At 46.1% G+C, this 21690-nt stretch overlaps 1 protein-coding gene across 2 annotated transcripts in view; it reads left to right on the top strand.

Moving 5' to 3' along the window:
- The window catches only part of MYH9 (myosin heavy chain 9), a 419875-nt gene that overhangs the window by 67909 nt on the left and 330276 nt on the right, over positions 1 to 21690 (top strand). For both annotated transcript variants that reach the window (XM_029590410.1, XM_029590411.1), the window contains exon 2: positions 3973 to 4325. In XM_029590410.1, coding sequence (XP_029446270.1) covers positions 3993 to 4325 — 333 coding nt within the window. In that variant the 5' untranslated portion in view covers positions 3973 to 3992. The remainder of the gene's footprint in view (positions 1 to 3972; positions 4326 to 21690) is intronic.

Here is a 21690-nt window from a genome sequence, read left to right as displayed (position 1 = left end):
GGATATCCACAATGAACATGCATGAGATTTCCATATTAATTGTGGATAGTCTGAAAACCAGGCCTGTTTGTAGTTTTTGAGAACCAGCAGTGGCCACCCCTGTCAATCTTTGCTGTTCTGAGCAAGCATAAAGATCTGCAAAGGTGCTATCTTCTGATTGATTTTTTTTTTTTATCTGAGCTGCTACATGGATGTGTCCCCTCTAACTTATTTTTCTGTCTGGGATCAAACCACAGTGTGCTCATTACCTTGGAGGAGTTACATGGGTTGGTAAAGTCTATCCTCCTCCCAGAGTGGAGCTGCCTCAAGCTCCCCTGGTGCAGAATTGAGCAGGACTTCCTCATCAACTAGTACAGGCCTCTGAGCCTAACACCTCACAGGGTTGAACAAAGCTCAGAAGTACTGGATATAGGAGTCTGAGTGCCATATATCAGCTGGTGTTGAAGCAGAGGTTGGGCTCTGTTCTGGTGCACCAGCAGTTGATGCAAATAAGAGGCCCTGAAAGATTCTTCACTTACCCCCTCCCCCCCCCCCCTGAAATCTGCAGGGCAGTATCTGAGGCTTGTGGAAGTGCCAAGTTCCAATATGGTCTGTGATGCCACTGGTTTTCATGCATCCACTGGTCTAGTTACTCCAGTGTTTCTCAGCAAGATAAGCTGATACTAGTCTTGGAAGACCGCTTATCAACTCCTGGCCAAAGGACACATTTAATTCACAGATCAGGTAACAGAGTAGAAGACTTTGCCTCACTGATAGCTAGCAACAAGGAGGGCATTCTTTAGTCCCACTCCTGTTAGATTTGTTAACCCCTCCCCCTAAGGGAGAACCTATTCACTTCCTCACTGAGGGAGGTCCCATCAGATTGCAGGCATGGAATTTTGCCCTTTCCATTCTCCCATTGCAGAGTCCAACCAGTCTGAGGACATGTCCCAGGAATATTACCCCCCTCTCCAAAGACAGAGGACACAGCTCAATCACCTGCATCATTTGTGATCAAACTGAAGAAGGGATCAACAGGCATTCTCTGATCCTTCAGTACATTCTTCACTACCAGAAGACCTCTCCTATTTAGAGTTCTTGGCTAAGTTGGGGAAGGTCCTGGGAGTTTGTGAGCACAGGGATCCTTGTGAAGAGGTCTTCCGTTATCTCTGGATCCTGGAAACGCCAGTTGATCCCTCAGCAATCCAGTGCACTATATCCTGCAGGATTTAAAAGCAATTTGGGAGATTGCAGCCTCTCCCAGTAGCCAGGAAGCTGTGCCTTGAGTACAGAGCCAGCAAACCCTGGGGTTTGAGGTAGTTCAGATACCACAGCAATCGGTTGTGGAATTGGTAATGAAACAGGCAGACAAGTTTCTCAAACATCCCACCAGCAAAGACTCTGTGCCAGGCATGGCCAACTCTGCTCCTAGAGCACCACAAACAGGACTGGTTTTCAGGATAGCTGCAATGTATGCAAATTACATGGACTACCTTCATTGAATATGCATGAGAATCTCTCCTGTATAAGTGCTGGGCAGAGCATTCCTTCTGGCAGACAAGGCCTACATGTTGTGCACCCTGGCCATTCCACTGAGACTGTACTCACACCTTGGTCCGCCAGATCTTGACCTGCTGGGCCACATGGCGGCAGCCATCTATTTGGTGCCACATACCTGCTTGCACATGGTGCCTGCAATGGGGTTTGTGGACAGTCCTCAATCTGCTGTCCCGGCAAGTGAGTCTGACCAGGAGCATGAAAGCGGACTCAGGCTGGTGGTTGCACCTTGCAACTCTTTCAAGTGGTGCCCAGCTTGGTCCCTGACTAATCAGCTAATCTCCCCCCCCCCTTCCAGGGCAGCTAGGCGGAGCTTTGCTCTGTTATTGTGTCCTTTCCTGCATTGCTCAATGTTCGCAAACATGCTTTGGAATAGAATGAGGAGAAAATGGAGCAGTGCAGGAAAGGAGGCACATCCACACAGAGCAAAGCTCAGCCTAGCTGCCCTGGAGGGATGTCCCCAGACAGCATGGCTAATTCATCCTATCTATGGAAAACATGGTTTACAGTAAGCAGAACACTTTTTTTTCATTTTTTACTTGGCTATTCATGATGTAAATATTTGAGAAGCTGAAATCTAGCAATACGGAAATCCTTTGAAAGCAAGTGATAGACCATTCATGTTTTACTATCTTATCACCCTTTTTAATTTAAATGTCTACTTTTACGATGTCTTTAAAGCAGCACTTTAACAGTTCAGCACTTGTCTTTAAAATTAGTCACATGCTGTTTTTTCTTAAGATTTGGAAAATGTTTAAACACTTTTCTAGTTTTTCCTCCCATGGGGCTGATAATGCCTCTTAAGACTTGGATTCTCTGAAGGAGTGTCTGCCCTGAAATAGGGAGCTAGAGAGCTGTAAAAGCTGAAAGTTTACTAGAATCATTTTCTATAGCTAAGCTGCTGCATTTCTCTTCTTGGAGATGAAGCAGGTGTAAATAGCGGTTCTATTTGTAATGGCCGAATGTGACCTGAAATCCCTGCAAACCTTTCCAGATGGTGTGCCTACTAAGTTTTTTTTAAACATTTTATTCCTGGGGTCAGTATGAAACCTAAAAGATCACTACTGAGCTGTAACTTTGTATACTTTGTCTTACATTAATCTGATTTAAGCAATGTTTGGAGCTTTACATCTGAGAGGCCTGTTAAAGAGAACTAAAGGCTCCTTTAAAAAGGGCTAGAATGTGCCCTGAGTAGCTGCAGCTAGGAACTGTTGCTTCTACCTAATTTTTCTTTTGAAGTATCAAATATGCTGCTAAGCAGGTTTTAAAGCATTAAAAAAAAATTGGTTTAAATACTAGTGCATTAATGGAATGCTATTAACAATACTGTGTGCTCATGCAGTATATGCACAAGTAGCTTACTAAGGGTCTGGTGTAAAATGAGATTTTACATTTTATTTTACTGCTGCAGTTAAAATTGATTTAACTCTTGATGTAAGTTAATAGTATGCTATTGCTGTGGGAGTTAAACAAAAAAAAAGTATACACAACATGCTTAGCAATCAGATTTATATACAGAAACTGATTTGAGCACATTGTGTTGAGCCAATAGAATAATATAGCTGAGTAACTTTACTCCAGCTCTGACCAGGAGTTAGATTTAATGTTTAATGCTGGGTATTTGTGCCTCCGCATTGAAGTAATAGCCAATGTTCCTATTAAGTGATTTAAATAGGACTATTTGTGTGCATATTTTTGCCTGAGATGGTAGCAGTAAATTTTCAATCTATATTGCATCAGGGCTTAATGTTCAGTGTTCAGCAAACATTTGCATTAATTGCAGGTGGGAATCCATATTAGATGTGTAAAATGCATAGTAGGTATGCCATTGTGAAGCAAACTTTAACTTGGATATTCAGGCATCCTTAGTTCATTCTGTACTGACTTGGGCGTATAGTGCTTTCAAGGTTCCCACAACTTTATTGGTCCGTATTTAACAGTTGTAGAAAACCATCACTTTTGTAGATAACTGTGCAGGTTTGGTTTATCAGCCATTATATGGAGCTGAACTCAAAAGATTGTTGTAAACTAGCATTCCAATATTTAAACTGGACAGTGAAACCAGTTTCACATGCAGCCTGAATTTCATGTTGGTGGTCTGTATGTGCTGACAAAAGGGGGAGGGGTTTCCAGCTGTTGAAGAATGCCAAAAAGCCTAGAAACATGAAACTGCTTTTTAGGTTTTTTCCTGTTGGAGCTTTTGCATGTTTTGGTTAAAGGTCAGTACAGCAGTACCTCAAGATTACTTGGGCTCATAAGGTAGACTACCTTAGCAGAAATCTTAAATTCACTAATGTTAAAGATAAATCAAACAATTGGTGCACAGCACTAGTTTCTCTTTAAATTATAGTCAAGCTTATTTTTAAGATGAAAACATTAACTAGGCTTTTCCCCATTTGAGAATGGGCTAATAACCGCATTTTTATTTTTTTCTAGGCCTTCAGCATTAAGACACCATGGCTCAGAGAGATGCTGAGAAATATCTCTATGTAGACAAAAACCTCCTCAATAACCCCCTAGCTCAAGCTGATTGGGCAGCAAAGAAGCTAGTATGGGTCCCCTCAGAAACACATGGCTTCCAGGCAGCCAGTTTGAAAGAGGAAGTTGGAGAAGAGGCCATTGTGGAGTTGACAGAGAATGGGAAGAAGGTCAAAGTGAACAAGGATGATATCCAGAAAATGAATCCTCCCAAATTTTCCAAGGTTGAGGACATGGCGGAGTTGACATGCCTGAATGAAGCCTCTGTCCTGCATAACTTGAAAGAGCGATACTACTCGGGGCTCATCTATGTAAGTAAATCTTTTCTAATGAAAAATACTAGGTCTTGAAATGCTTGTTGGATGACAGTGAGTCTGTACTTGATGGGTTTTTACATTTCTTAAACTTTAGTCCTGGAATTGCTTCCTAGCATTTAGATTAGCTGATGATCCCCTAGTTTCAGACTTATGAAATCTTGCTCCATGCTATTCCAGAAAAGGCAATCTAAAGCAGTAGGTTGTTGGGAGGGCCATACTATAGTTGGTTAGCAGAAAGTTGGACTCCCCCCCCCCCCCCCCCCCCCCCCCCCCCCCCCCTGGTCTTTTCAGTCCAGTTCATTAAAAGTAGTATCTACATAATCTGAGAAGCACAGAAATGGAGTCTGTAGCTAATTCTTTCTACCTAGATGGAACAGTTAGATCACTATGCTAGATAACCTGCCCTGCTCCCCTCACACATCCCCAGACTCTAATTAGAAAATTTAGCAATGCATTTTTTCCCCACCAACTTTTTCCATCTGTCTTTGGAAATTTTAGTATTGTAACCATTGTTTTCTGGCAGTTTTAGATGTTCAACTGATTAACTGCCTTCCTCTTGTGGTGAACATTTGGTATTAAAGAATGCCCCTCCCCTTGTGCTGTTTACTCTTGGATAACTGATCTGAGGATGACTTCGTAACCCATATGAGACACTGAACATGCTCAGTGCTAAATGGACAGACTTATTATTCAAGAGCTTCCTGGAAGTCTTCTCTTGCCCATGTGCAATAGTTCTTATATTGCCACAACCCTGCAGCGCTTTGAGTTTGAGACTTGACATGTTCCTCTTGCAGCCCTTCATAGTCCAAGAAGTACTTTTCTTCAGGATCTTGGCCTAAAATCGCTACTAGATTACCTTAGCTAGATACCTTGTCATCTTACTTCTGCTGTATTGAGTTGGCCTGCATTGTTTTTCCTTCATGTCTGTTCAGACAGCTCAATCAACTGTCTGTTTTTTTTTTGTTTTTTTTCCTGGTAGTCTGGAGAAATGGTTTTAGATTTTTGCCTTGTCAATTTTCCTAGTCAGGCAAGTGGCTTAAAGCTCTGTCCCAAATGCAAACACATGTCTAATGTCACAGAACTTGCTATAAATGTCTGAAACAAGGATACAACTTGAAGGACTGTGGTTCTGCAGACTATCTTTGTCCTTCTGTAGGTAAGAACCACTGCAAAAAATTAAAACCAAAATTGTACACAGCCTAGCCACACAGATTTAAAGAGCTAAAGATGTACTCTAGGGGGAAAAGAAGATACAAACATTCAAATATTGAACAGGCTACAGTAAAGTACCAGATGGTTGTATTTTCCTTAGAATAAGCTAAACAAGGCTGAAAAGATGCTCAAAGGCTGTAGAAATGACGACCACTACTCTACTCCTCCTATCACACACCACCACCACAGATGGTGATAGACTCCTGGATGAGATTTCTAGCAGAAATAGATGCAACCAATTAAAGCATAAAGTATCAAAAGTAGGGAGACAACCACAGAGAATAGGATCTTTGGCAGAGTAGTAATCTGGACAGACACAATGGCCCATGCCTTAAATGTTTTGGTTCCCATGTTTGTCTCCAGAATTGCATCCTACCAATTATATATGACGCAATACCAGCAATTCCAAGATTCTTTTACTTCCATCATCCATAAGGGCCTGGAAGCTGGGAAACATGAAGTTCATGCAGCATACGATAGTTTCGAGACTGCATCAAGAATGTCTGCCACGGGTATAAGTGCCTGCAGATAGGCCTGGCTTAACGCCTCCGACCTGAGACCAGAAGTACAGGAGAAACTTGCTGATCTCCTTTGCGTAGGGGACAATCTCTTTGGAGATAGAGGCAGTTTCTCAGTTAAAAGAGCATTAGGAAACCTTGAGACAGCTTTCCTTTGTGCCTCAGGAGTCTTAACCATTATTACGAAGACTCCCACGGAAAGATTCCAAACGACCATACTACAGGCCAAGACATTACTATCCACCTCCTGCCCATGGAAGGTCATCTAGGCCAGCTCAAAGAATGCAGACCTGACAACCAAGAGCACCTAGAGGTCAACTTCAGGATTTTGAGATCACATCAGGGAACAGAAGCCTGTCTATCAATCTGACCCCAAATTTGCCAGTAGGTCAATCACTTTCTTCCAACACAATTGGTCACACATCACCACAGACCAATGGGTACTCTCCATAACATCTCAAGGGTACCATTTGGAGTTTCTCACTATAACAAACAATACTCCACCCACCTCATCTTGGACAGTAAACAACCAATCCACACTCTTACAAGAAGAATTATCCACCCTTCTGAGAGCCAGGGCCATGGAACCAGTTCCCCAGCCTTAGCAGGGCAGAAGATTCTACTCCCGTTATTTCCTCATTCCAAAGAAAACAGGCCTACGTCCCATATTGGACCTCCGGAAACTCAACAAATACCTGAAAAAAGAACATTCAGGATGGTGTCATTGGGCACCATGCTACCTCTACTTCAAAAAGGAGATTGCTCTGTTCTCTTGATCTTCAAGACGCTTACGCTCACATGCCAATATTCCCTCATCGCAAGTATCTGCGATTCCTAGTAGGAAGTTAACATTTCCAGTACAGGGTGCTACCATTCGGTCTTGCCTCAGCACCTCGATTGTTCACAAAATGCCTGGCAGTGGCAGCTGCCCACTTGCACAAGGAAAGAGTGCACATGTTTCCTTACCTGGACAGTTGGCTCATCAGAAGCCAAACAAGAAAAGGAGCTCTCAACTCTCTCAAGCTCACAATAACTCTACTCCATTCGTTGGGATTCCTCATCAGCTACCAGAAATCCCACTTCATACCATCTCACCTGTTACAATTCATCGGAGCAGAATTAAACACCATAATGTCAAGAGCTTTCCTTCCAAAAAAAACAAAGCACAGGCTTTCTCTGCACACGCACTCAAACAGCTCATCAATGCCTCACACTTCTAGGTCATATGGCCTCCACAGTTCACGTCACTCCTATGGCCAGACTAGCCATGAGTCAATGGATACAAGTCATTCAACCACTATCCTATCCAGTTAAAGTAACTCAGCAACCACGGTCCTCGCTCCTATGGTGGACTAACATGGACAATTTGCTCACAGGCCTACCTTTCTAACAACCAGTTACGCAAGTGACATTAACTACAGATGCATCCACCTTCGGGTGGGGAGTGCATTTTGGTCATCTGCAGACTCAATGTACTTGGACAAAATTTGAAGCTACATTTCAGATAAATTTTCTAGAGCTTCAAGCTAGACGTTATGCGCTGCATGCATTCAAGGACTGCCTTTCCCACAAGACTGTTCTGATACAGACATTACAGTAGCATGTGGTACATCAACAAACAGGGAGGTACAGGCTCATCTCCTTTGTTAAGAAGCAGCACAGATTTGGGACTGGGCCCTAACACACGCAATGTTTCTCCGGGCCACTTATCTGGCAGGCATTCACAACGTAGTAGCGGATCGCCTCAGTTGTCAATTCCAACCTCACGAGTGGTCTCTGGATCCAGAAGTGGCAACCAAGATCTTTCAACTTTGGGGGGTCAACCAATAGCAGACCTCTTTGCATCACAACTGAATCACAAACTGGACAAATTTTGCTCCCTACACAAGCAGAGAAACTGCTTACCCAGGGACACTTTTTTTGCTCGCCACTGGAACTCAGGCCTTCTATACACATATCTTCCGATACTGCTAATAACCGAAACATTAGTGAAATTACAACAGAACAAAAGGTCCATGATACTCATAGCCCTATATTGGCCTCGACAAGTGTGGTTTCCAATACTCCTCGACCGCTCGATCAGAGACCCAATTCGCCTGGGCACAGCACCCACTCTCATAACTCAGGATCAGGGCAGGTTGCGCCATCCCAACCTTCAATCCCTATCTTTCACAGCATGGATGTTGAAAGCTTGATTCTACAATCTCTCAAGCTTTCAACTAATGTCTCTCAAGTGCTTGTAGCTTTACATAAACCCTCCACACGAAAGCTATTGTGCTAAATGGAAAAGGTTTACCACGTGGTGCACACTAGTGTCAACCCTTTTTCATGCACTACATCTTTATTAGACTATCTATGGCATCTCTCAGACTCTGGTCTCCAGATCTTGTTGGGAAGAGTACATTTAAGTGCAATCTCAGCTTATCACAATACCATCTGAGATGCACCAATATCAGTGCAACCCCTCATTAGTAGGTTTATGAGAAGTTTAATTCAACTTAAACCTCCACACTGACAATCAGTCACAGAATGGGACCTTAATGTGGTCTTGAGGCTCATGTGTTCTCCTTTTTGAACTCATGGATTCCTGTGATAAATTTCTTACTTGGAAGACTATATTCTTAATAGCCATCAAATCTGCTAGAAGGGTTAGTGAGTTACAAGCACTTGTCGCACAAAATTCCCCAAGGTAGTTACGGAATTCCACTTGAATCAATCCATCTTGCCTACTTTCTTCCCAAAACCACACTTGCCAAGGAGAGAGGGCTTTACACACCTTGGACTGTAAATGTGCACTTGCTTACTACTTAGATCGCACTCCGACCCATAGGAAATCCACCCAGCTCTTTCTTTTGATCAAAACAAGCCTGGAAAAGCGGTGGGCAAGCAAACTAATTGGCTTACTGATTGTATACAATTTACAGGTCGATACAGTAAAGTGCGACTGCAGATTCCCCGTCTGGGCGCACATTTGGGACGCGTAAGGCGATCCCGCGATACGGTATCCGGTTTCACGCGTCCTTAGCGCTTCTTGAAACAGACGCGTAACCCTTTCCACACCCGGCATGTATATATGTTAATGAACGGATTAGCTATTCCCTCCCATACAGTAACGCGTGCCCCGACTATCGCCTTTTTAACCTGGAGTTTAGCCGTGCGTTTAACCTGCTAATTTACCGCCTACCCCTGCGTTAGAGGCAGGGGTAAGGGTAGACAGCAAACGTTCCCCCAAAAAGAAACCTAAAACCTAAAATCCCCTCCTCCCGAAGCTACTCGACATGTTATCAACTTACTTTTTGTTGCTTTCAGCCCCTTCAACCTTCTCTGCCGTCCTCCGGAGGGGGCAGCCAGCGGCGAAAGCGGCTTGCAGCGGCCGCCCCCCCCCCCCCCCCCGCGCAGGTCCCGGTTCTCCTGGCTCTAAACTATGTTCCCGCAGGTACTCCAGCTCGACTTCTGGCTGACAGCTACGCCCCCCCAAAAAAAGACTGCTGAGTTACGGCCTTGGAAGCGAAGCGAACTTTCATGGGCTTGAGCGTCCAAATTGACGGGCGCTCAAGCCAATGAAAGCACAGGGACGGGCGTGCGTACGTCACACCCGCCCGTCCCTGTGCTTTCATTGGCTTGCTAATCACCCATATGTGAGGACTAGCATCCTGCTTGTCCTGGGATAAAGCAAAATTGCTTACCTTCAGGCCGATACAGTAAAGTCCGTGGGAGTGCGCGCGATTTCTGTATTTAAATTAGGCCCGGCAGTAAAAACGGCAAAAGGAGGCGCTAGGGACACTAGCGCGTCCCTAGCGTCTCCTTTTTGACAGGAGCGGTGGCTGTCAGCAGGTTTGACAGACGCTCAATTTTGCTAGCGTCGGTTCTAGAGCCCACTGACAGCCACAGGCTTGGAAACTGGACGCCGGCAAAATTGAGCATCCGGTTTTCGGCCCGACAGCCGCGGGCCAAATTCAAATTTTTTTAAACTTTTTTTTTTTAACTCTTCGGGACCTCAGACTTAATATTGCCATGATATTAAGTCGGAGGGTGCACAGAAAAGCAGTTTTTACTGCTTTTCTGTGCACTTTCCCGGTGCCGGAAGAAATTGCCGACCTTTGGGTCGGTGCTAATTTCTGAAAGTAAAACGTGTGGCTTGGCTGCACATTTTACTTTCTGTATCCCGCGCGCATACCTAATAGGGCCATCAACATGCATTTGCCCTAACCCTAACCCTAACCCTAACCCTAACCCTAACCCTAACCCTAACCCTAACCCTAACCCTAACCCTAACCCTAACCCTAACCCTAACCCTAACCCTAACCCTAACCCTAACCCTAACCCTAACCCTAACCCTAACCCTAACCCTAACCCTAACCCTAACCCTAACCCTAACCCTAACCCTAACCCTAACCCTAACCCTTGCATGTTGAGGGCGCTATTAGGTGCTGCGGGTTGGACGCACGTTTCCTCCCCTTACTGAATAAGGGGTAAGGGAATACGCGCGTCCAAGAGGAGGCTAACAGTGCTCTCTGGAGCGCACTGTACTGTATTGGCCTGCTTGTAATAGGTGTTATCCCAGAACAGCAGGATGTAGTCCTCACGAAACCCACCCCGCGGAGTTGGGTCAGATACATTTTATTATTTTGGCTAATGCTCATTACTACAAACGAGACTGAAGGGAGACCCCTGTGGCTCGAAGGATCATGGCATGCTGGGCATGCTCGGGATGTCAGTCAAACGTTTCTAGAAACTTTGACAAGTTTTGTGATAGGTCTTTGTCAGTGATATCCCCCATATGTTAGTACTACATCCTGCTGTCCTGGGATAACACCTATTACAAGGTAAGCAATTTTGCTTTCTCTCCAAACTAGAAATATGCTACATCTGCCTCCCAAGTCTGTCCAGCACAGGCTGCAATGCCAGTCATGTAACAAGTAATGTTATAGGGCTGCTATCTGCTGCTTGTACAAATTTGCTGCATTCCCTCAGCAAAATGGATGCATGTCATTGTACTGTTGGATTGGTACTTGCCTCCCTCCCTTTGCTGTCTGTCCCATGGAGCCTTAAGAATATGCCATACTGGGTCAGACCAAGGGTCCATCAAGCCCAGCATCCTGTCTCCAACAGTGGCCAATCCAGGCCATAAGAATCTGGCAAGTTCCCAAAAACTAAGTCTATCCCATGATACTGATGCTAGTAATAGCGGCTGTTTTCTAAGTCAACTTAATAGGTAATGGACTTCTCCAAGGACTTATCCAATCCTTTTTTTTTACACACAGCTATACTAACTGCACTAACCACATCCCCTGGCATTAAATTCCAGAGTAATTGTGAGTGAAAAAACTCTCAGATTAGTTTTAAATGTGCCACATGCTAACTTCATGAAGTGCCCCCTAGACCTATTATCCAAAAGAGTAAATAACAGATTCACATCTACCCGTTCTAGACCTCTCATGATTTTAAACACCTCTATCATATCACCCCTCAGCCGTCTCTTCAAGCTGAAAAGTCCTAACCTCTAGGCTTTCCTCATAAGGGAGCTATTCCATTCCCTTTATCATTTTGGTCACCCTTCTCTGTATCTTCTCCATTGCAACGATATCTTCTTTGAGATGCGGTGACCAGAATTGTACACAGTATTCAAGGTGCGGTCTCACCATAGAGCAATAAAGGTATTATAATACTTCATTTTAGTCACCATTCCCTGTGGGCTGCAAGAGTGCCTGAGGTGAGATTTTGCTTACATGTAGCTTCTGTATGGAGATCTATAGCAGCCTTTCTTGTTCTGTTTTCTTAATGTGTATTGGTGTTTAGGGCCTGGTATATTTGGAGTGGAGGCATAGCCTAGTGGTTAGAGTAGTGAGCTGCAAAACCAGGGTTCATATCCCACTTTGGGCAGTCTTTTCACCCTCTTTTCACTTACTGTAAGCCCCCAGGTACAGGGAAATACCTACAGTACCTGAATGTAATCCACTTGAGCCAAAAAGCTGAATATAAATGTGACATTGCATTTTTTTTTTTATAGATAGTATACTGTTAAAGTGCTTCCAGCTAGTGCTGTTTTGGTATGGGAGGTTTAGTACATTGTAACTCAGTTTATTCATGGCTCTCTGAGGGCCAAGTCCACATCCAACACACAATAGGGATTCAAATATCTCCCCCCTCCCCCCCCAGGGTTTTCTGGTGTGCACTACAGTAGCACAGATACATGTTGCAAGTGATATTTTTACCTCAGGTTGTACTTTGCATGCTCTTTTCATATAAAATCAGTTTTAATGTGTAGCAGGGGTGCAGGACTGTAAGACGAACCTGTTAGTACCCTTGCTCCAGGCTTTGTGTCAAATATGTTGAGACCCAGTTCTAAATCATGTGAGAGCAGGTGCAAGGGGAATGGGAAAATGTATGCAAATTAGTTGAGGGTCAGGTCAGGCCACCTCCCCCTTCAGTCCTCAGGTGTCCACTCTTGGTCTATGGAAAAGTTGGCAACCCTATCAGTCCATACATTCATGTCCCATTACTATCTTGATACCATTTGAAAGACTGACTATAGGCTTGGACAAGCAGGTTTGAAAAATCTGTTCTCCCTGTATTCCACTCTTCATAGTAGTTCAGGCTTCTTATTCAGTAACTGTTCTGCTGCAAATTTCATCTTGGGAGTCACCACATATAATGGCTAATTCAGCCTTAACAGGAGAAGCATGTTTTCTCATTTGTAAAGTCTTTTATAGACAGGATGAATTAGCCAGGGAGTAAAACAGAACATCACAATGCCTCTGTATTGCCACATTGCGACTCATCTTGAGCATTGTGTGCAGTTCTGGTCACCACATCTCAAGATATAACAGAATTAGAAAAGGGTGATCAAAATGATAAAGGGGATGGAACAACTCTCCCTATGAGGAAAGGCTGAAGAGATTAGGACTCTTCAGCTTGGAGAAGATAGGTAAGGGAGCTATGACCTAAAATGAATGGAAGGGAATGAGTAAATGTAAATCAGTTCACTTTTTTTTTTGAAAAGTACAGACCAGGGGACACAATGAAGTTGCTAGATAATACATTTAAAACTAGATTATTTACTTGGTGCATAATTAAGCTCTGGAATTCATTGCCAGAGGATTTGGTGAAAACTTAGTGTTGCTGCATTTAAAAGGCTTAGACAAGTTCCTGGAGTAAGTCAGCTTTAATCATTAAGTTTCAGAAATCCACTCTTATTCTTGGGATAAGCAGCTTGGAATCTATTTACCTCTTGATCTTGCTAGGTATTTGTGGCTTGGCCACAGTTAAACAGAATACTGGGCTTGATGGACCTATTGGTCTGACCCAGTATGGCAAGTCTTATATGTTCTAATACCCACCTCCTGGAATGTAGACTACATAAGCTAAATTCAGCTGTTAGTGAGGCAGCTCATGAGGAAACACTCACATGGAAACTCTTCCATGTGGGTAGAAAAATTGGTGGTTATAATACACAACACACTTGAAGTTTTACTTACAAATCTAAAGAATAAGCAATAAAAGTATGATTGTATATATTCTTTAATGCAAAATCTAAAGATACTTCCCCATAAATTTCAGTGTGTCTTTGGAAAGATGGAAACATTGGGAAAACCATGAACAATTCATCAGGCACTTCATTAACCACTATAATGTTCAAAAGCTTGTCTTCTGATCTGTTCTTTCCCTGATTTGAAATAGCTTGAAGTTGGTCTTATGTTGATTCTTCTGACTTTTGACTTGGTTTTTTCTTAAGGCTTCTCCCATGTGTTAAAGCCCCAACTGTCTGTATCAATCAGCAAATAGGTGTGGCTAATGTCCTGTTTTCCCAGATCTGCACAGTTAGCCTCCTGAGTAACTGCTCTTTAATCTGATCTCATGATTTGTTTCTTGATACAAGGCAAGCTAAGAAAAATGGCACACTTATTCTCAGAACTTAAAGGCCTTATATCAAATTACACTAGTAATATTGATTCTCTGCTTCACTACTTTCCATTGCGGTATGAAGTTCTTCATGTAAACTAAACTGCTTAAAAAATTTCCCCATCCCACTTGTCAGGTCATGGAGCAGAGTAATCACTAAGAGTTCGCATGTAACTTCACCTTGTGCAGAGGGAAGGGTAAGGACATGAATCGTCATAGCTTTCACAATACATATCAGAATAGTAATTTTCAGTATAATAGCAAGGCTAATACAAACATAAATCAGTATTTTCTGTTCCCACCATGCATACATACTAACAGCCCAATCAAGTTCTTTGGCCCATCCTGGGGGGAAATTATAATATTCAATTAACAATTTAGTGCTGTTTAGTACCTGTGGGGTACAATCAATCTCTGTACAACACTTGGCACAGAGTTCATTTAGTATTTGGCAAACACCCCCTTTATCCCAGGACAAGCAGGATGATAGTCCTCACATATGGGTGGTGTCACTGGATGGAGCCCTATCACGGAAAACTTTGTCAAAGTTTCTAGAAACTTTTGACTGGCATACTGAGCCCACTGAGCATGCCATGATCCCTCGAGCCACAGGGGTCTCCCTTCAGTCTTTTTTGTTCTGCGCTGCAGTTAGCATCGCAGTGAAGGAGCCCTGTGACTTTTCTCACACAAAATACTAAAGTTTAAAATTTCTCATTTCCTAGCATGCAGCAGATGGATTCAGGACCAATGGGTATAGCATGCTCCTGATAACAGCTGGAGACTGAGTCAGATTTCAGTCTGACGTTAGCACTACATATACCCATGCACGAGGCTTTGCGCTCCAGTTTTTTCCGTCTCCATAGCAGTTCAGGACTTCACACACACTTGCACAGCATTAGAAAACCAAACTCCAAATTTAAAGAAACAAAACCTTACCTTCAAAACAAGTCCCGTTCTCCTGCAGTGATATCTAAGGGTCCCTCCCCAGTCAAGATTTCCTGAGGATTTCCAAGATCCCTCAGAAGTAAGCCTCTGTCCCGGCGTGGACTTAGCCCCCGGGAAAGGGAGCGGCTGAGAGGCAGCAGGTGCAGAACAGAGCACGGTGGTGAAGGTAATTCCCTCCCCCCCCCCCCCCCCCGCAGCCGGAGACCGCCCGGCAGAGGACCAGGAAGCACAGACAAGGTAAGGTAGAAAACTTTCTCTAAGTCTCCAGTCTCAGAGGCTCGGACAGCCGCACAGATCGTCCCTTTGGCGTCTGTACAGTCGGGTTGAGCAGGCTAGACCCTGATCCAGCAAGGGGGTCCTCCCACATGGAGACCCCCTGAGGGGGCCGCCATCTTACTGCGTCACTGGCGCCTTCCCCCTTGGGTCGCCACATCCGCACAGCTGAGCAGTGCGCATAGTGATGCACGCATCTGCACCATGTGCACAGCAACACATCGGGGCCAGGCACACAGCAGCACGCTCGAGGGTGCCGAGCACACTACGCCCGTACGCATCCTCCACTCCTACGCGCACAACGTGAGTGCATAACCAGGCCTCCCGGCACACGCATCTGTACAAGATACAGGTCCAAATCATGGCACCGCTGTCCAAGACAGCTAAAGGTCAAGTCCTCTGTCCAGCATGCCACCTGAGAGCAGCACAGCCAGAGGTGACTTCCGCTCTATGCCTGCTATGTGAAGAAGCTTGGGGGGAACAGAGACAAGGTCCCCCTTAGCCTGTAGAGGACTCCGGATCCACCAGCGAGACTACCCCGGACCTCTCTATTCCAATTCGGCCCCTCCACAGTGGGGGCCCTCGGGGAGCACTGTCAGACCCAGTGCAGTCCCGAGTAACTTCACCTGGGCGGGATTCTTCACTGAGATGCAATCCTACATCCACGCACACAGGGCCTCCAGCGGTACATCCAGAACCTCCTAGGCCCCTCCCGGCCTTCACCAGATGATCCTTCCCTGGACAAAGACCTCCCCTTAGGGGACACAAATGACTGAGGAGGAATCAGAACCCCTGGAAGAGGGGGAAATCCTTCCAGTAACAGAACTGTATCGAACCATGATGCGTGTCTTTTCAAAAGACGAATTATCAGATCTCGTAGCCACAAGTCTGAAGGCATTGGCCATCCCAGACACATGCAACACAGCAGAGTCCAAGGCAAGCCCCTTCCTGGCTGGGCTCTGCCAGACCTCATGCCATTTTCCTACACTACAGGCCGTACAACAACTGATCGACCTAGAGTGGGATGCTCCAGAGGCCACCTTTAAGGGAGGTCGAGCCCTAGAAGCTCTCTACCCCTTGGACTCCCACAAAGGAACTTCTGAGGTTTCCCAAGGTCGACGCCCTGGTCTGTGCCACCACAAAGCACACTACCATACCAGTCGAGGAGGAGCTTCACTCAAGGATGCCAATGACAGACAGCAGGAATCCATCCTCAAGCAGTCTTACGATGTGTCAGCTGTGACCTTACAGATTGCTGCCTGCTGTGACATGGTATCACATGCCTGCCTGGCTTTGGCCAAGGGCGCAACTACGCCAATTGAGGCATTAGACCCAGCAATATCGTTCCTCACGGATGCAACCTCAGACCTTGTATGCACCTCAGCCAGGAGCCTCTCGTCCATAGTGGTGGCCAGAAGACAGCTCTGTCTCCGAAGCTGGTCAGCCGAGACAACCTCTAAGATTAGGCTCACGAGAATGCCCTTTAGAGGAACACTCCTGTTAGAAGAAAACTGGACAAATTAGCTGACAAATGGGGTGAGTACCCAGTCTACCGGAGGACAAACAAGAGGAACAAACACCCCTCTTCCCAGGCACCCAAGGGCAGAGGATCCCATCATTTTAGACCATACAAAAACACTTACCAAGCCCTTCGCCCCGCTGGCAGGGGACAGTCCTTTCGGAGCAGACACAACAGAAGAGCCGGCTCAGGACCAGGCCCCAGCCGCAACACTCAATGAGACTCAGCAGACCCATCTACAGGAAAAGATCATAGGGGGCAGACTTGCCCTAAAACATGAGTCGAAATAATGTCTGACAATTGGGTCCTATCCATCTGAGAGGGATACTACCTGGACTTCCACAGTATTCCCCCCCGATGAGTTTGATTTCTCCGTGCCACGACCCCTCCAAGAGGAAGGCAGTGGAAACCACACTATCAAAATTCCTCACCCTAAAGGCAGTAACACTGGTGCCCATGCACAAACAAAATTCTGGGCACTATTCCATCTACTTCATTGTGCCCAAGAGAGGGAACATTCCAGCCCATACTGGACCTCAAGACCATCAATTGCTACCTGAAGGTACCCTGCCTTTGCATAGAAATCTTGAGTTCAGTCATAAAGGCGGTACAACCGGGAGAATTCCTGATCTCCCTGGATCTCAGAAACCTATCTCCACATACCGATCCATCAGCATTTCCTATGCTTTGCAATACCAGGCCATCACTACCAGTTCCAGGCCATACCGTTCGGGCTAGCTACTGCTCCCCGAACATTTACCAAGATCATGATGGTGGGAGTAGCAGAGACACTGAGGAAAGAAGGAATCCTCGTGCACCCATACCTGGACAATTGGCTGGTCAGAGCGAAATCACCAGAGGAAAGCCATCAAGGAACTACTGCAGAACCTCAGGTGGGTCGTTAACACATCCAAGAGCCACCTGCAGCCCTCCCAATCCCTAGAGTACCTGGGAGTCTGGTTCAACCAAATGGAACAGTTACCCTTCCCTCTACAAGGAGAATGAGATTGGAACTAAAAAGCATTGAATTCCACTCTCCCCACAGCATGGGATTATCTCATGGCATCAACCATAGAAGTCATCCTGTGGGCAAGGGCCCACATACAGCCCCTACAACATTCTCTACTGTCATGGTGGAACCCAGTGTCTCAAAACTACTTCACCCCCTCCGGCTACTGGCGAAGGTCCGGAACCAGCTACAATGGTGGCTACAAGACCATCTGAGCAAGGGAACAAGCCTATCTCCACCGGAATGGACCTTGCTCACCACGGATGTGAGCCTGCAGGGATGGGGAGCCCACTGCCAGGAGCTAACGGCTCAAGGGCAATGGGACAAAAGTCTGCATGGAACATAAACAGACTGGAAGCTCAAGCAGTCAGACTAGCCTGCCTACAGTTCAGTCACAGACTCCGGGGCAAATCAGACATGTCGGACAATGCCACAACAGTGGCCTACATCAACCGCCAGGGGGAACCAAAGCCAGCAGGTGTCTCTGGAAATAGAGCCCCTAATGACATGGGCAGAATCAAACCTACAAGAGATCAGATGCCCACATTGTGGGAAAAGACGTCACTGTAGACTCCCTCAGCAGAGAGTCTGGATCCAGGGGAATGGACTCTGTCTAGAGCAGCCTTCCAGCGGATAGTAAACCACTGGGGAACCCCAGCCGTGGATCTTCTGGCAACCAGGTCAAACACCCAGGTTCCCAAGTTCTTCAGCCAAAGATGGGAACCGCTGTCCCAGGGAATAGATGCCCTTGTCCAGACCTGGCCACAGGAAGCCCTACTGTACACCTTCCCTCCATGGCCACTACTGGGCAGAATCATCCACAAGAGAACACCACAGAGGGCTGGTACTTCTAGTGGCCCTGGACTGGCCGCGAAGACTTCTGGCGGGGAACCCTCTCCACCTACCTCCACACAGGGATCTACTCTAAGGACCGATCCTCCACGAAGACCCAACGAGATTCTCACTTATGGTCTGGCCATTGAGAGGTCTCACCTGAAAAAGTGGATACTCAGGACCAGTGATTGACACACTGCTCCAAGCGTATAAGTTCTCTACCTCCTTAACATATGAGTATGGAGAATATTCGAAGCTTGGTGTGAGGACCGTGACATCCTTGCATGGACAGTCAAAATCCCCATGATCCTGGAATTTGTGCAAGAGGGCGTGGAGTTGTCCCTCAACTCCAAGGTGCAACTGGCTGCCCTGGCCAGCTTCAGACCCAGGGTGGACGGCATCAGCCTAGCAGCCCACCCAAATGTCTCCTGCTTCTTAAAAGGGGTCAAGCACATTCGGCCATCCCTAAAGTGGCAGATACCCCTATGGAATCTCAATCTAGTGTTAGCTTCGTTCATACCAACTCGCAGTCTGTCTCTATGGCTTCTGACCTTGAAGCCGGCATTCCTCTGCAATCTGCTCAGCCCATCAAATCTCCGAACTTCAAGCACTATCATGCCGGGATCCATATAGCTGTGCACTGTACCCTCCTTCCTGCCAAAGATGGTTTCTCACTTCCATCTAAACCAAACCATCTCGCTGCAATCTCCAGATGAGCATAAGGACTCAGACTCGCACCTTCGCCACCTGAATGTCGGCAGACTCCTAGTCAGATATCTGAAAAGATTGGAACCTGTACGAAAGACAGACCATCTCTTCATTCTTCACAGCAGGAAGAAGCAAGGGGAAGCTGCCTCGCAGGCAACCATTGCCCACTGGATCAAAGAAGTAATCAAGGTGGCTTATGTAGAGGCAGGCAAGCCTCCACCTCTACAAGTCAGGGCCCAGGCAATGTCCTGGGCAGAAACCAAGATGCTGTCACCCACAGAGATCTGTCGGGCAGCAACGTGGTCCTCCATCCACACCTTCTCGATTCTATTGCCTGGATGTTCAGGCCAAGGAGGACACAGCATTCACAAGGGCAGTACTAAATGGGCCCCAGGCAGCCTCCCACCTGGTTCAGGAGTAGCTTTTATACATCCCATTGGTCCTGAGTCCATCTGGTACACTAAAATGTAGAAATTACTTACCCGATAATTTCATTTCCCTTAGTGTAGACAGATGGGCACCCTGCCCATGGCTGCCTCGCAATCAATCCTCGGGGGAACCTCCCCCCAAGTGCAACACAAGCACAGGTAAGCCAATCCTTATCTCTATTTTAGACACCCATATTACCAGGTGTCAGCACTTCTTGGTTGAGTGCCCTGGCGGTCTCCAGCTAGAAACCACGTCAACCAATCCGAGTAATCAAGTTGACCAAGTTAATCAAAATTATCCAAGCACACATATATCCATAATTACTTTGAGGAGAAAACTGGAGAGCAAAGCCTCGTGCACAAGTATGTAGTGCTGATGTCAGATTAAAATCTGACATCTCCAGCTGCTGTCAGGAGCATGCTATACCCATTGGTTCTGAGTCCATCTGTCTACACTAAGGAAAACAAAATTATCAGGTAAGTAACTTCCACATTTCATCCCCTTCATAGGGATTTCCCTGACTTCACCAGCGAGTGTGCTGTGCTTGGGTGAATCCCATGATGTCTCCTCCTGTCCACAATGCGCCGAAATGACGGCCAAGGGCAGGTGAGCTCGTCAGGAGAAGATGGAACATCTCTTCCATATTCAATTAATACCATCGGCCACATACTCAATTGTCTCTGGAGCAGCTAAAAAATTAGTTGTTCGAAAGCGTCGCCCTGATGGCTCTGTTGACTTATCAGATTCCATCCTGGTCATCGGTGAAATCTACATCTGTGCTTGAGAAGAAAAGCATTGTCATTGGATGTCAACACCCGATGTCTCATAGATTCCAGGAACCCCGTCAATGCCAAAGAACAATCACCGAAAAGGTCTCGTGTGGAAGAGCCATAGATGCCCTCGATGCCTCACTCCAAGGTGTTCCCCACCAGTAACTGTGCCGGGTACAGAGCCACCACAAGGACCTGTAGAAGTACTGGTTCTGCCTTCTCTGCCACCCCCATAGCTGCTCTGACCTCACCAGCTATAAGGAAGATCTGGATGGTTTTATCCGCCAGGCAGACGCTCTCAGATCTTCAACAATCTATGCTATCTGAGCAGACATCTGTGCCGATGCTGGCACAAAGGCCAATGCTGACGCCAGACCTTTCAATCTTCTCATCAATCCTGTCTAAGCTCGATGCCCTCCTCTGTGCTCTCCCCACACAACCAGACACTGCAAATACCGATCCCCGTGAGTGAAGACGAGGCCTCCGGGGTTTCTCCCATGCCTGTTCCAGGACCACCTGAGATTTCTCAGCCGAGAATTCCAGTGTCTCCATCGATGCCTTTGTTCATACCTCACTACTCCCCCACAATGCTCTTCATCAGACACCTGGGAGGAAGGAGACACAGATTCCTCATCAGAAGATGTACAGTCTGAGCCATCACCACCTGAGGAAAGGAGGAAGCCACCTCCAGAGGACCTCTCCTTTCAAACTTTGAAGGAGATGGCTGATGCATCCCCTTTCAACTAGTAGCAGAAGGACACCAGGCAGAAGACCCTGGAAGTTCTGCAGTTTGTGGATCCTCCTAAGGAAGTTTTAGTAATTCCAGTACATGAAGTCCTGGTGGACCTGTAGCACACTGTGGTAGCACCCATGTTCAATCCCACTGGTGAACAAGAGGATGGACACCACCTACCTAGTTCAGCATATTCCAGGTTACCAGAAGGCCCAACTCCCACACCAATCTGTGGTGGTAGAATCTGCCCAAAAGAAGTCTGAGGATACATTCCCACTCATCGACAGCTCCTGGCAAAGAGAATTTCTTAAATACTCTGGGCAGGAAGGTCTTTCAAGGCTCAATGCTGGTTTCCAGGATAGCGTCATCAACTAGATATGACTCAGTATCAATGCAACTATCTGAGACTTTACCAACAGTATCAAGACTCAGTAAATGACACAATGCACAAGGGCCTAGAAGCAGGCAAACATGAGGTCTGTGCAGCCTACGATAGTTTTGAAACCT

The sequence above is a fragment of the Rhinatrema bivittatum genome, chromosome 2, assembly GCF_901001135.1.
Source record: "Rhinatrema bivittatum chromosome 2, aRhiBiv1.1, whole genome shotgun sequence".
Lineage (NCBI taxonomy): Eukaryota > Metazoa > Chordata > Amphibia > Gymnophiona > Rhinatrematidae > Rhinatrema > Rhinatrema bivittatum.
Note: the sequence above shows the minus strand (reverse complement) of the source record. Positions and strands in the feature narration are given on the sequence as shown.